The 13,804-nt window shown below is 36.6% G+C and overlaps 3 protein-coding genes across 5 annotated transcripts; 1 reads left to right on the top strand and 2 right to left on the bottom strand.

The window, feature by feature from the left end:
• Window positions 1-5,341: 5,341 nt before the first annotated feature.
• LOC140787529 (protein Barley B recombinant-like) lies at window positions 5,342-8,646 on the bottom strand. Of its 2 annotated transcripts, none has more exons than XM_073136498.1 (2): window positions 8,128-8,646; window positions 5,342-6,592 (listed from the first exon to the last, which is right to left on the bottom strand). In XM_073136498.1, exon 2 carries the CDS (start codon window positions 6,431-6,433, stop codon window positions 5,624-5,626), a length of 810 nt encoding a protein of 269 aa, XP_072992599.1. In that variant the 5' UTR covers window positions 6,434-6,592; window positions 8,128-8,646; the 3' UTR covers window positions 5,342-5,623. The 2 variants fall into 2 exon arrangements, with proteins under 2 accessions (XP_072992599.1, XP_072992598.1); XM_073136497.1 differs by lacking the exon at window positions 8,128-8,646 and adding an exon at window positions 6,919-7,043.
• Window positions 8,647-9,600: 954 nt separating this feature from the next.
• On the top strand, window positions 9,601-10,564 carry LOC140787071 (uncharacterized). Of its 2 annotated transcripts, none has more exons than XM_073135824.1 (3): window positions 9,601-9,821; window positions 9,915-10,073; window positions 10,159-10,564. In XM_073135824.1, the coding sequence occupies exons 1-3, from the start codon at window positions 9,771-9,773 to the stop codon at window positions 10,372-10,374; spliced, it is 426 nt and encodes a 141-aa protein (XP_072991925.1). In that variant the 5' UTR covers window positions 9,601-9,770; the 3' UTR covers window positions 10,375-10,564. The 2 variants fall into 2 exon arrangements, with proteins under 2 accessions (XP_072991925.1, XP_072991924.1); XM_073135823.1 differs by having other exon boundaries at window positions 9,625-9,821; window positions 9,912-10,073.
• Window positions 10,565-10,973: 409 nt separating this feature from the next.
• On the bottom strand, window positions 10,974-11,817 carry LOC140786961 (probable transcription repressor OFP9). Its single transcript, XM_073135685.1, has one exon. The coding sequence runs from the start codon at window positions 11,693-11,695 to the stop codon at window positions 11,165-11,167; it is 531 nt and encodes a 176-aa protein (XP_072991786.1). The 5' UTR covers window positions 11,696-11,817; the 3' UTR covers window positions 10,974-11,164.
• Window positions 11,818-13,804: the final 1,987 nt, after the last annotated feature.

The raw sequence follows: 13,804 nt of genomic DNA on the forward strand, positions 1-13,804 counted from the left end.
AGCTATCTAACAACGTGGTGGTAATAAATAAAACAAAACGGCAGGTAGGATGATAAAATATAGAGTGAATTATATTTACACCCCCCAACTTTAGTTAAAATAATATCTTCCTTCTCTAGATCTACGTGAAGCCAGCATAATGAGAGTAACGGAATCTCCACCTTAAACTTTAGATTTTGGTGAAACGATAACGACAGAATATCCACCCTAAACTTTTAGATTGAGGTGAAACCATAACAATAGTGACGGAATATCGTCCCTAAATTTTAGATCTAAGTGAAACGGAACACTTGATAACTACAATACCCCTTACAAATATACGTCATTAATTTCTAAATCAAAATAAATTCAATGATATAGTTACCTTCAGGCTTCAACAAACTGGTTGTGGTGGTTCAATGCCATCGGGAGAGATATTTTTTTATTTTAAAAAGTGCATATTAATTCATTAACTTTCAAGAGTTATATTAATACAGTTTGATACATTAATAGCCAGTACAACAATTTAAATAGAGAATCAGACCCAAGGTATATTATAAAATTAAAATAAAAAATAATTATATAACTTTTCATGAGCAAAGAGCCTCGAGTCAACCTGCAAGTTTTGTTAATTCGATAATCCAAGACATGACTATAAGAATTCTCAAAGACAGAAGAATCGAAAATTACCCACAAAGAACAAGTTAAAAAAACAAACATATAACACCCTAAATCAGTAGCAGAGTAAAACAAAATAGCACCACTATGGACCCTAAAAAAGCATGACATCTGCGTCCAAACAGTGTCGGTGAGCATAGACCACTACTGTGAATAGGGTGCAGGACATCAGCGACGAAAAATTCTAAGATGGACGTAGAGAATAGGTTTGAGCTCTATGTCCATGGGAGCATCGTGAAACGCGTCAGCAGGTTATGATTCATCCATAGATAACACTGGATCTATGAAGATTAAATTGTTCAATATGCCAAGCTGTGCCGTTGAACTGAGATTTGTGTCTTCTGTTCCCATACTTTCTCTTTTTTACAACACATGCAAAGATCCGAGCTTTGTCTTTACGAAAATGGATGACAAAGGAGGAAGGGCCAAAGCCACAAATTGGAAAGTGCAACTCCATTTTGAAGTCTACGAGAAGAAATTGAAAGCAGTTCAATAAAAAAATAAAGGAAAGGTTGTAAGATGAGGGGAGGAGGGAGAGAAGAAGAGAAGGAATGGGAATAAGAGAATGGAAGGGAGGGGGAGAAGGTAGCGAAGGGGAAAGACGGGATAGGAGCTAGTTGTGAGTTATCTACTTATCCTGTATTATGTTCTCGACGTAATTGAAACTAGGGCTGTCAAAATAATTGAGCCAGCTCGAGTTCGGCTTGATAACGCTCAATCAAGCTTGACTCAAAAATAAATTGAGCCAAGCTTGATCATTAAAGCTAGGCTCGAAATTAAATTTGAGCCAAGCTTAATCTCGAACCGGCTAGATAAGGCTCGAATATATATATATATAATATAATTATATGAGTAATATTAAACTAATATTAACCATCAAATCAAAACCTTTTCACCCATTCAAAATTTTTAACCATTATTTTCTGAAATAATTATCTTTATTGTTTGTAATTTATATTTTAGTTGCTTATAGTTTTTTGACACAATTATCTTTGTTACTTGTAATATATATTTTAGTTGCTTGTCGTTTTCTAACCTATTTATTTTTATTGTTTGTAATATATATTTTGATAATATTTATATCTTTATAGTTGAATTAGGTATTATTTTAAGTTTGATTAAGCCTAAATTAATTCAAGCTTGCTCATGCTCGAAAATAATTTAAAATTGATAAAGCTTGAAATTACTAATTTAGCAGCTCGTTTAAGCTCAAAATTAGCTAGGATTGAAATTATTTCAATTCAAACTTGATCGCAAAGACAGGCTTGAAATTAATTTCAATCCAAGCTTGATTAGAGCAGGCTCGATCAAGCTTAGCTCGTTTACACCCCGAATTGAAACTGCCAAATGTTTATAATCGATGCACATATGGCAATTCATGTCCTCTCTCTGACTCTCTCCTATATTTTGAACTTTATTCTTAAGAAAATATCCTATAAAAAAATTACATTATAAATGAGCTCAGAATTAAAACATTTCAGTTAGCCAGTGGAGTTAGTGCAGGATTTGGAGCTACTAAAGACGGAAGATGGTTATCACGTTACATATATAATTAATTATGACGGAGTCTTCCCCTTGGTTAAGTTCCTCTTAACTGCATTAGCCTCAGTTTGCTTCTATCAAGATTAGAATCAAATGTTATAAGTGATGCTTAGTTTTAAGATGGAATCAAAAGCTAAATAATTTTTTAGCTTATGATTCATATGTATGCCCTAGTTATGTCAATCAACCCTTTGGATTCTGGATGTTATGTAGCTACTGGGTTTTACTCAACAAAATATCATTTGCATTAATCCAAATCGAGCATCTAAAGAATTTTACTAAACTTTCATACCACCACCACCAATATAGCCTCGCCGGCCTCCATCATCACAGGGCCATCTGTCTCTAATCTCCATTATATTACTGAGTCCAACGACCCAAACTCATGTGAAAAGTGTTTTTGCATTCAGTAAAAGGTAAGAACACTAACATTTGGCCTGTAATTGGGAAAATTTGCTCTGGTCGCATAGAATAACCAATGCTACTCTCTTTCAAAACCTTCAAGTTTTCAAGAATAAGATCAACTTCCAACTCCGGCTAGGAGTCAAAATTATTCCAAAATGCCTACTTACAAAGTGTGCTATATCTAGGATCAGTATTAAGTTTGGCTCTATGATATTGAGCAAACCTTATAAAATGCTGCGTGAGCGAGCTTTACCTATGCTCGAATACCTGATATATCTACCAAAGCCAACAAATAGCTATCATCTCTAACAGAAAGGAATCAAGAACAGCATAAGGAAGACGAAATAGAAGGTCAAAACCCCTCGTGTACCTGAGAATCTGATTGAGTCATATCTCAAGCAAGAAGCAAGAGCATCGATCATACTGATCAGCACAAAGCAACAGTTGGGTAAATCAGGATCTAAGAAGTTGTGAATGCAAGATATTACTCTACTCTATAGAGTTAAAGAGTATCGATCAGGTCTGTGTACCAATCAGGTCCTTCATAACCTATAGTTCAAATTCATTCCATGATGAAGTAGTTTACACCGAAGGTTAATCGATTAAACAAGATAAGTCCAGTACTAGAAATGTCAACACAGGATTTATCATGAGAAGTACATTAGATACAAATGTGAAATGCTATATTTCCTGCTGTTTCTGATCCAAATGAATTGAATTTCTAAGTTAGTGACTAATAAAAGAATATAGAAAGCTAAATTTGTTCAACAATATATTCTGAAGTATGAACAAATTCACGCCAATAGGTATGTGTCATAAAACCAAATCAGTCGTACAACTCTGTAGGTACAGTCACACAACCATTGTAATATCCTCAAGAACAAGAATCTATATATAAAAGCCAGTCCATATGTAGAAAAGCTGAGGCATAAGAGGATGAGACCCTAAAACTTCAAACACAAATCTGAAACCCTGAGCTAATAAAATAGATCGGAAAGGAAAGAATGTGTTGCAAGGTACCATTGCCATATATTTCAACATAGAATAGTAATGAGCTCAAGAAGAACTGGAAAATCATTTGGGAGTTCAATAGGAGCTGCAAGCATTAAATGTGGTTAATAACTAGAATCAAATTGCAATCACTTCAGCTACAAGTATTAGCTTTGCTTACTGTTATTCTTCAATTATGCGTATAACCTTGAAGTTTTATATGCCTAATAGTCTGCGAATCTCAGCAACAACTGACAAGCAGCATTTAAAAAAAAGGAGCACTAAATAAATAGATGGACACTTTTGAAAGAATATTCTTGAAGTCCTAACATTTCTCAGGATTACTGATAAATATTTAGAAGCAAGAGATTCAAGAGAGGGTTACAACATAATCAGACAGAAATTAGACAAAGTAATAGAATTAAATGTAAAGATAAAGTTGTATCAGGCTAAATGGTGATTAGTGAAAATCAGCAATGACTAACATAATAAATCAAAATAGTAAAAGAAGAAATCTGAAAAATAAAAGAGAGAGAGACACAAAGCATGTCGGATGAAATAATTCACTGTATTGAGTAGTGTGCAGTATTCTGGGAGAATTTAAAGATCAACTTCAACATGGACATGTTGAAGAGTATACTTTTAATAACATCAACCAACAAATGCTAAGTGAGAAGAAACGGATGCCATGTAATTACATATCACTTGATTAACTAGAAAACAGAGAATACAAAGTCTCAACATTTGTGGCAAGTTGGGAGTCCAATTAATTAAAGATAATGTGCGAAAGTATTTAAGACAGTATTGCCATGCACAATGGATACCTTCTGGTGCATAAATGTAGGAGCAAGGAGGAAAGGAGAGGAAAGATTATCTTATCATTGAAAATTGATAGAAATATCTGGCTATCAGAGTCAAACTGATGACCATCACATTTTATTCAGGTGGAATGTGAGGAAAAACAAAAAAGGACTTGGTTAAATCCAATGGGAAAAATAAGAGAAGCTTTTCCATTTATGGTGAACATTACCAAAATTAAAGGATCGACCCCAGATAGTAATTAGGGCTTGTAGGTATTATTGTTGATGTTACTACTGCTTTCAAACTGTAAATAGGACTCTCATTGAATGCTTTACTTGGACATATGACAAATATAGCAATCCTTAGCTTGGCCTAATTCCATATTTTGATAACAATATGCTATGCTTTAATCTTTGTAATACCTTTCTCTGTACAACTTGCATAATTTGCATTTCACAGCTCCTCAAACTAACCTAGTATTCCCATTGGTAAACTAACCTAGTATATAGTAACTAACAAAGAATTATCATATATGAACAAAAATCCTGTTCACAATTGAGCTTGACATAAAATCCCCAAATAATTTGTATCAACAGAGAACATACTGCTACAACAAACTCCTCATCAGCACTACTAAGTTTCATAATTTGAAAAGACAACCAAGATATTTGGAGTTGAAGCAAGACATTCTTGACCTTAACCATCAGGATTGATAAGGACGACTTATAAATAAACATGAGTTATCACCAGAACTTCTTGGATAACATGAAAATGAGCGCTTGAATCGCTGTCATACTTGAAGTTCAACATTAATATTTGCATTATTAGTACAAGCATCATAACGGCAAGAGAAAAAGCTCTATTTTTACTCCTATGATAACATGACCACTTCATGTGAAAACTAGTCAGCATCCAATTCTATGGAACAAGACATCAGAACCTAGTATTAGAATCCAACGACAGGTATTTTATCCGTTGACTGAAGGGCTATCTAGATCAGATAGTATTCTTTTGTTATGACTACAAGTTGCAAAGATGAAAGGAAAAAAGCATTGCTTCCAGATCAACAGAAGTCTAACCTCAGAAACATGTAAACTGCAAATAAAAAACATCGACTTAACTGCACGCAAGGAGCCCCTGCAGAAAGGCGACATACTTGCATGCACAGGAAGACCAGACCAGATGCAGAGCTCAAGTCCTGGTTAAGCTAACCAACACTTTACAAGGTTTACCTGATTGTCACAAACTTGTTGGTTCCATGCTTAGCCCAGTGAGTCCGCAAGTCAATTGGGTTACTGAGGTTATATCCTTCTCCTGCGAGCTTCTCTAACACTTTCCTAAATGCACCTTGACTCATCTTTCGCCCAGCAATACGTGCCCCCCTCCTCTTCGTGCTCATTGGAAGGGGATAGGTGGAAATGCTAGTAGTACAGCAGGCAGACTGCCACCCTCCAGCACCCCACCGGTAGCATTGCTGGGGAGTCCCCGTGCATGAGCACACTGGAGTGGGAATTCCCAATATATCTAGTTCAATCCCATTGATGACCATATCAGTGCTCTTCCTCCCAACATTCCCACGAGCCTCTCTAGTGGAAACCTTCTTTGGCTTCTTTTGCTTCGGGGTCTTCTCAGCTCGAGCCTGAGATCTTTTCTTTGCAGGTGCACCCTTTCTGACTTCCGGCTCTTCCACTAGCGGAATCTCCTCCTCCTCCTTAGGCAGTTGTGGCGGTTGCATCATTGGGAAGGCATGGGCTCCGTGGGCATCAGTCAGGACACCATAAGTGGAGTTTATGGGCAGCATGTGGACCATCTTGTTCTCTCTGTGGTTCATCCACCCATTCCTCACAAACTCCATCGGGACAGATGGAGAAGGGACAGTGCATTCCCTGCGGTGATATCCTCCATTGGAGAGAAGCGGCTTCGTCTCGCGCTCGGCTGCCACCGATGACATGAGTTGCAGCCCTAGATGCCCATTTCCCTTCAAGGGCTGCTCGTAGTAGGCCCAATTCCGCATGCCAAGTCCTCCATCATCATCCATAAAGGCAGGAATATGTCGAACCACCAACAGTATTGTGAACAGGGGGGCCAAAAAATCTCTCCTTTTTTTACCAAATCTGATCGATTCAGCTACCACATTTCCTTCTCACGGCCAAAACTAGAAACTCCCATTGCATCAAAAGACCCACAGCTCAGAAAGCTGAATCAAATTAAACAAAAGCTGCTAAGCAGAGATATCAAAAATGACATTTTTAAGCAAACCCTAGTTTCAGATCTTCTCAAAAATGAGAGGAGGCCTTGAGGTACGATAAAATGCCCGACAAAGCCTCCCTCTCTCAGAATAGAGAAAGATTGCATGTTCTAAGGATGCAAGTTTAGATCTTTCCATGAAAGAGAAATTGGGTGTGTTCAAAAACATGCCGAGGTTAGAGAACAAGCAAGACATCGAGAACTTTTCTGGGCAATCCTTAGAACAGAAGAGAGAGGAGAGAGAGGAGAGAGGAGATAATAAAGGGTAGTACTTACTTTGGCTGAGAGCTGTCTTTAGGGTTCTTTGCCGCGCAATGATGGAGAGAGAGAGAGAGAGAGAGAGAGAGAGAGAGAGAAGAGAGAGAGAGAGGAGAGAAGGGAGAAAGGAAAGAGAAAAAGATAGATTTCTTATATGTATGAAATGGTGGGACATCACATATAGTAATACTATTTCCTATTGTATTTTATTCTTCTCTTGCAGATAAATTCTCTTTATACTTACATAGTAAAAGGAAAGAAATTAAAATTGTCAAACTTCTTTTCCTGTGCTTATCTATTGCTTCCCAACTGCAGGAATTTGCTGCAACCAGAGTATTTGAAACTCCAGTTGTAGAAAATTGATGTAGTTTTGGGTTGGAGACGATCTTCTTCTTTTTATATTGTTTAATTTCTTTTTGGTTTCTTACTCCTTGTTTGCAACTTGCAAGTGGGACATGACCCTAGGTAGCCTCACGATTTGGATTTTGAGGGTAAGAATGGGCCTACCATGTACCAATTTGGCCAACTTGATTCGATCCCAGCTTAGTTTTATTCAATTAAGATCCCCAAAATTCTTCATCTAATAACCAGTTGGTCAGATCTGGATCCGGATGGCAAAACACAATATAGTCTGAGTATAATAGTACGTGCCACTTGGGGGGTACACTAGACAGTACACCAAATACACTCATTTAGTACACCCAGTACTAATTAGGCTAATTTTAGGGTTTAACCTTTGATGACTTAAAAAAGGGAGTTCTTAATCATCAAAACAGTTGGGACTCTACTTCAATTACTCAGAATATTGTGAGTAAAGTTTTTCTATTTTCATCGTCCATAAGCAGAAAGGCTAATACAGGCCGGACAAAAGTACAATCATCAAATACTTAAACCCTATCAAGTTTTAGCTAAGATAATAAATTATTTAGTTTAAAGTTTAAGTTATGTGCACCGCTAAACAATTAGCGCTTTTCCAAGCCGCCAACTATACCGTTGGAACTATCAATTAAGTTGTGCCAAAAATAAATCATCAAATAATTATGGTTCCTCTTAACTCTATTGGTTAATAAGTAGTATGTGAAGTTGTTTAAATAGGCAATGTAATCAAAACATGAGATATTTGTAAAGACTCGTTTTTATAAGAAGTCGATCGACAAGATATACGAAGAAAAAGAAAAAGTTTAAAGATGCGGTTATGTAGAAGCAATGCTGTGAGTGTGAGTGGACCTTTTCGTGCCGTTCTTGGCTTTAGCAGTGCTCAGCTCTAGGCGAGCTCCTCCCTCTTCCCTTCCTTAGTCTTCGGCCGGTCTCTCTTTTCTTCTTCCTCCTCGATTCTCCCTCTTCCCTTTTCTCTTTCTTTCTCTTTATTTTCTCCTCTTGTCTCTCTTCACCTTTCTCTATGGGCTCCCTTCTCCTCCCTGTTTCACCTTGGTTGAGGTCATCACGGCCGTGGTGGCCGACGCCATGGTAGCCGCCGAGGCTAGGGTCGTCGTTTCCATAGCGATCGAGGTTAGAGTAGTCGCTTAAGGAGCCGTCGCTTCTCCCTTCTCGCGAGGCTACGATGGCCGCTTATAGTGGTTCGCCCCCATCCTCTTCATTGCTCTGTAGCTTGTCGGTGTATGTTTCACTCGGCTTCTCCCCCAATTCAGGCTCTTTTTGCTTAAAAAATTCACTATGTCCAACTATTTTGTTATTTGAGTTTTGTCAGCCTACTCCCTTACTGGAATCGGAGTCGATTTTGGCATTAACTCACTTAATTAAATTGGTTAATATAAAAAGACTTCGACATTAGCTTAGTTTGTTCGTACCTGGCCCTACTCTAATTAAGAATTATTATATTTTGTCTGCACTGTTTGTTGATGGGCCTGTCAGACTCGAAGTGGATTTTATTTAAATCCAGCTGGACTCCAACTTGATTCACAACTGAATTGATCTTTTTTTTTAGTTTACACGTTATAAAATTAAATCAAGCATATAACCAAATTAAATCTCATATATTATACATATAAAGTGAACCTCACTGGACTGGCACACTTTAATCATAGAGAATGTTTACAGTTTTTAAGATTACTCATTAAAGATTATACATGAAAAGAAATTTATCACCACCACAAGAGAGATATGTCTGTCATCTCCTTCTTAATATCTCCTTCTTAATAGCCAAACAAGAAGATGATGTCTAAGAACTAGAGCACACTAACGAACATGAACCCAAACTTGATCACAATCTCTCTTTTCTTGTTCTCTTCTTTTTTTTTGCCAAACTAGACACTTCTCTCAAGCATATAAGAGAGGGGAAAAAAAATTTCTCTCCTCTCTTAATGATAATATAAGTTAGAAAACTCTTAACTTAGAAACCTTTACCATAAGAAATGACACAAGGTTCAAGCGAAAGATACAAGTATGCCCTTGTCATTATTCTTTTAAATCACTCCTCACATATCCATAAATACTCTCTAGTACACTTCTCAAATAAGAAATTGAACTCATAATTGGTACTTTTTTTCTTCAGAATTGGTACTTCAAAGATCCTATCCTTTGCCACTCTTGTACAACCTCAGTGTTTAATGTTTCGATGGTCTTTTGCATTAAGATCAAAATACAACTACTTATTCATGGCCTTCTATTAATTCCCTCTGATCACAACCTTTTCGGATCCAAAGCGGATCCCACCGCATTGAAAAGTAGCCGTTAGCCTCCCAATACAAAACAAAACACAAATTAGACCGTTGCAGTAAAACACACTGCTCTTTTAAAATGGCGTTGAATTAAGAGACAGGCAGGCCCTGAAGGCAAAAAGGCAAAAAGGCAAAACAACCAGAGCTCACACACATCTCTATCTCCGGAGAGAAGAGAGAAGAAAAGAAGGCATGGTTGGGGATTTTGAGCTTTCCATGAGGCCCCACCCATCTCTTCCTCAGGTGGGCATTTTGATTCGCAGTACGATGTGATCTTAAATCCTTTTATTTTCTTGCGTTTGGTGTTTATAGTTTTGGGTTTTGCTTTGTAAGGAGAAAGAAGACCGATCCATTGAAGAGGATGGGGAGAGTGAGATTGACACCAATGGCGATACGGAGAAGGAGATGGGCTTCAAGCCACTAGAGCATCCATTAGAACCCATGGACGAGGACAGACCCATGAAATGCCCTATGCTGAATTGCTTCCCTTTAACAGTAAGTAGCTTTGCTACCATCTTTGTAAAATAGAATATGAGTTGCGGAATTTGAATACGGTTTCCATTACTTCAATACTTTACAGGATAAAGGTGAATGGAAGGACACATTCACAGAAAGCTTGTGGAAGGGGGAGTTTACTGCAGAGAACAATGAAATGGAAGATGGAAGACGCTCTTTACAAGCCATTCATAAGAGGCATCATCACATTAGTAGAGATCCTCCTCATATGACATCTCTTAAGCGTCCACAATATAACTTTTTCCAAGTGTTTCAGCAATGTAAAGAGTATGGAGCTTGAGAAATATTCTGGCCTTATCTTAATTTCTACAAGTATTTGTATCTAGAGGTGTTTGTGATCTCGAGGTGGTTCAGATTATCACCCCCTAGATATTTTATGTCATTTTTATAAGATTATTTCCAAATAATTATATAGTAGCTGTGCTGTAGTAGACCACTACATTGAATTTTAGATTAGAGAGTTTATGTCATAAGTATGCATGATTAATCCTTATCCTGTGAGATATAATCATTGAATCACCACTACGCCAGTAAAAAGTAAATAGTTTCAGGAAGTCAGAGTAGTACAACCACTACAAATCAAGGTGAAGCTTTTCACGAGGCAGACAGCTTTAGTTTGACACCAATCATCCACAGCATAAGAAGGACGTAAGCAAACAATAAAAGATACAAGGATGACGAGTAAAGCTAGCAAGAAATGTTCATAATTCACACGGCTATCACTTTTTCAGAGGCCAAATAGTTAAGCTAGATTATGTAATATGCATTATATCTTAATCTAAAAACTTAAATCATTAGAAAACAGAAAGTGAATTCATAATATGCATTGACAAACTTAAATTGTTAGATAGGAAATGAAAAAAGAAACGAAATGAGAACTAAAAAATAAAAGAAAAATTAAAAAGTGATAGCTGAGCTACAATTTGAGATCCAGAGCCATGCTTCCTTGCAATTAAGCTCAATTATTGTCACTACACCTTTCACATGCACGCTATATTTACTAGAACATTTTGATCACTTAATTATTTGCCAACAGCTACAAGCTTTACACTTCCTGCCACATGGATAATTCACCCATTAAATAGAAATAGAGAGGAGCAAACCTCATGAAAGGCCTCAAGTATGAACTGCCTATGCTCCCTGGAGTTCATCGACAGGTAACTGTTGAGTAAGCTTCTTAGCTCTCTTGGCTCCTCCATCCGCTTCAAAGTGATCACCTCCATGATGGACTTCCTAAAATCCTCCCTAGGATCATAGGAATCCTTATCCAGGGCTATCAACACAATGCATCTACTGCTACTACTGCTGCTCCGACCGAGAAACCGGTCCCTTCTTCGCATTTCTAGCTTATGCGTGCCCTCGTCGATCATCCGCTCGAGCCTCGCCTGCACCATACCGTGAGCTAGGTTTGACAAGCAACCTAGTTGCTCGGAATCCGAGCTTCTTAAGCCTTCCGCAGAAGAAGAGGAGGAGATACTAACCCTGGAACCGCAACACAGCGCGCCGCATCTCGTCGAATTCTTCCTAAGTTTGTCTTGACAGTACTCGTGCTTATTATTCGTCGTCGTCTTCTTCTTCCTCCCGGCCATGAAAGCTTGCATCTTTCATTATTTCGCTCCAAAATAGAGAGTGAGTTCATGACTCATATGAAATACATATGGAAAAGTGAGTTAGAACGCAGCCTTTTCGTTTAAGTAAAACTCATCTTTCTCTCCCACATGTCTATATATTTATTGCCTTTTTTGAGATGCATGAATGATGGTGTCTCCTAGCCAAATCGTAGCTGGGTTTTGTTATTGGAACTATGATGTCATTTTTGACATGCTTGTACTAAGCCTACTCCATCTTCTAAGGGTTAGGTATGGAGATAAAAGAAGAAGCATGCTTAGCTAGTCTAGCTTTAGGGATTTGTTAATGTTAAGCTTGTCATCCTCCTTGCTACGCTTTGAAGATTAAGCATGTGAGGTGAGGTTGGTTGGGTCATTCTTTGCCTGCTCTTTTTTCTCTTTGCACCTATTCTTTGAAGCTGTCGGAATTGAATCATTGTTTGTGGGATCCAGTAAAGATATTGGAGAAGATTGTGTTAGCCGACATGCAAGTTGTTGTATATAACCTTGGTGATGGTCGAATATCGTATGTGGGCCCCGGAGTTAGAAGTGGAACGATGAGTTGGTGGTGGAAGCCAGGTTGGGTGATACGGATGACACGTGTCTCTTCTAGATGTTCTTGTTTTTTCTTTTTTAATGATCATACTAGAGCTTCTTAGGCTTTGATGATGAATTGGACAATGAGATAACCCTATTCAATTAAAGCTTTTCTTTTTTTAAGAAATTATTTAAATAGTTGAAACCGCTTGAGTGTTTGGTTTGATATTAGATTAATTTTTTATTAGAGTATTATACGTGCATGATTAAAGCCTATAATGAGTTGAGAAGTTCTAGTATATGTATTTATGTATAAAGTAGCACTAGAGATTAAACCTGTTTGGATTTGGTTTAAAAGTTTTCTTAAATTGCATTATTAAACACTAACCTGATTTTATAACCAATCACCAGTTTATTCTAAGACTAAGTTAGTGTCGACCTACTTCTCTCTAACAATAAAGTCAAATTATCTTGTACTTTATTAATTTTAATAAAGTATCACTTCAATCAACTATCACGTAATTAATTATTTTTCTCTCTTTCTTTAAAAGCAATTTAGTGATATATCTCTTTTCTACGGGATAGTTTGGTCAATTGACATAAATTTTTTTTCCTAAACCCACTTCTTATTCTAGTTTAAAAAATACTTTTTCACGTCAAATCAAAAACTTAATTTTTTTAAACACGTCTAAAATATAAATATTTAAGGTTAGGAAATAAGAGTAATCATCTAAGTTTTAGAGTTTAAGCTTAAAAAAAATGCTATCTTAACACATAAGCACTAGGTAATAAGCCTTTTGGTTCATATATAAAATTTTTTAAGAATAATTTTATGTACGCCTTTTAAAAATAAATTATGTACATCTATAACTTAATTCACATTTTACTGTTTATTTGTAAAACAAAATAATTATCTTGAACAAATTTGTCTAAAATATTAGATTTAATTACTAAACTGTGAATAAATATATTAAGAAATTTTACTTACAAAACGTTATAACTTCATTTCACTTTTCTATATGTGATAATATTATATATATAATTTGTCATATGACTTACATTATATAAAGTTGAGCAAAAATATATATAATTAAGTATTTAATTATAAAAATATATATTTAAGGGGATCTAATTCATGAATTAAGTATCCTTATTCACGAACCAAATGACACTTTACTTGTAAAGCAATAGAAATATATCACACCAATTGGGCCCGGGATGCTGGAATAGCCCGGCCCGTGTGAAAGATGGATATGGGCTAAACGGAAGTAAGCCCAACCGAGCTCAAGAGAGAAATGGAAATGGCTAATCTGATGAGTCCTGCTATTATATGCGATTTAAATATAATCGGAGAAGCGTCGAAGTTATCCTTGGTACAAATCATACCTACTGCTTCTAATTTATTATACGTAGCAGGATATAATTTCCTCAGAATTGTGATTTAAATCTTATTCTCTTCTATAAATTCAGATCATACTTAGTTATTTCACTACCTAAAGTTCTCTATCTGAATTAATTTATTCTTTCACGTTATGTACTTCTACTGCATCAAACTAGTTGTGTAGG

This window comes from Typha latifolia, chromosome 4 (assembly GCF_019914945.1).
Source record: "Typha latifolia isolate L0001 chromosome 4, TyphaL0001v2, whole genome shotgun sequence".
In the NCBI taxonomy this organism is placed as follows: Eukaryota; Viridiplantae; Streptophyta; class Magnoliopsida; order Poales; family Typhaceae; genus Typha; species Typha latifolia.

Coding starts and splice junctions, on each gene's coding strand:
- LOC140787529 (XM_073136498.1), bottom strand. CDS start 6,433: ATGGATGATGATGGAGGACTTGGCATGCGGAATTGGGCCTACTACGAG.
- LOC140787071 (XM_073135823.1), top strand. CDS start 9,771: ATGGTTGGGGATTTTGAGCTTTCCATGAGGCCCCACCCATCTCTTCCT. Junction 9,822..9,911: donor CCCACCCATCTCTTCCTCAG/GTGGGCATTTTG, acceptor TTGCTTTGTAAG/GAGAAAGAAGACCGATCCAT. Junction 10,074..10,158: donor TGAATTGCTTCCCTTTAACA/GTAAGTAGCTTT, acceptor AATACTTTACAG/GATAAAGGTGAATGGAAGGA.
- LOC140786961 (XM_073135685.1), bottom strand. CDS start 11,695: ATGCAAGCTTTCATGGCCGGGAGGAAGAAGAAGACGACGACGAATAAT.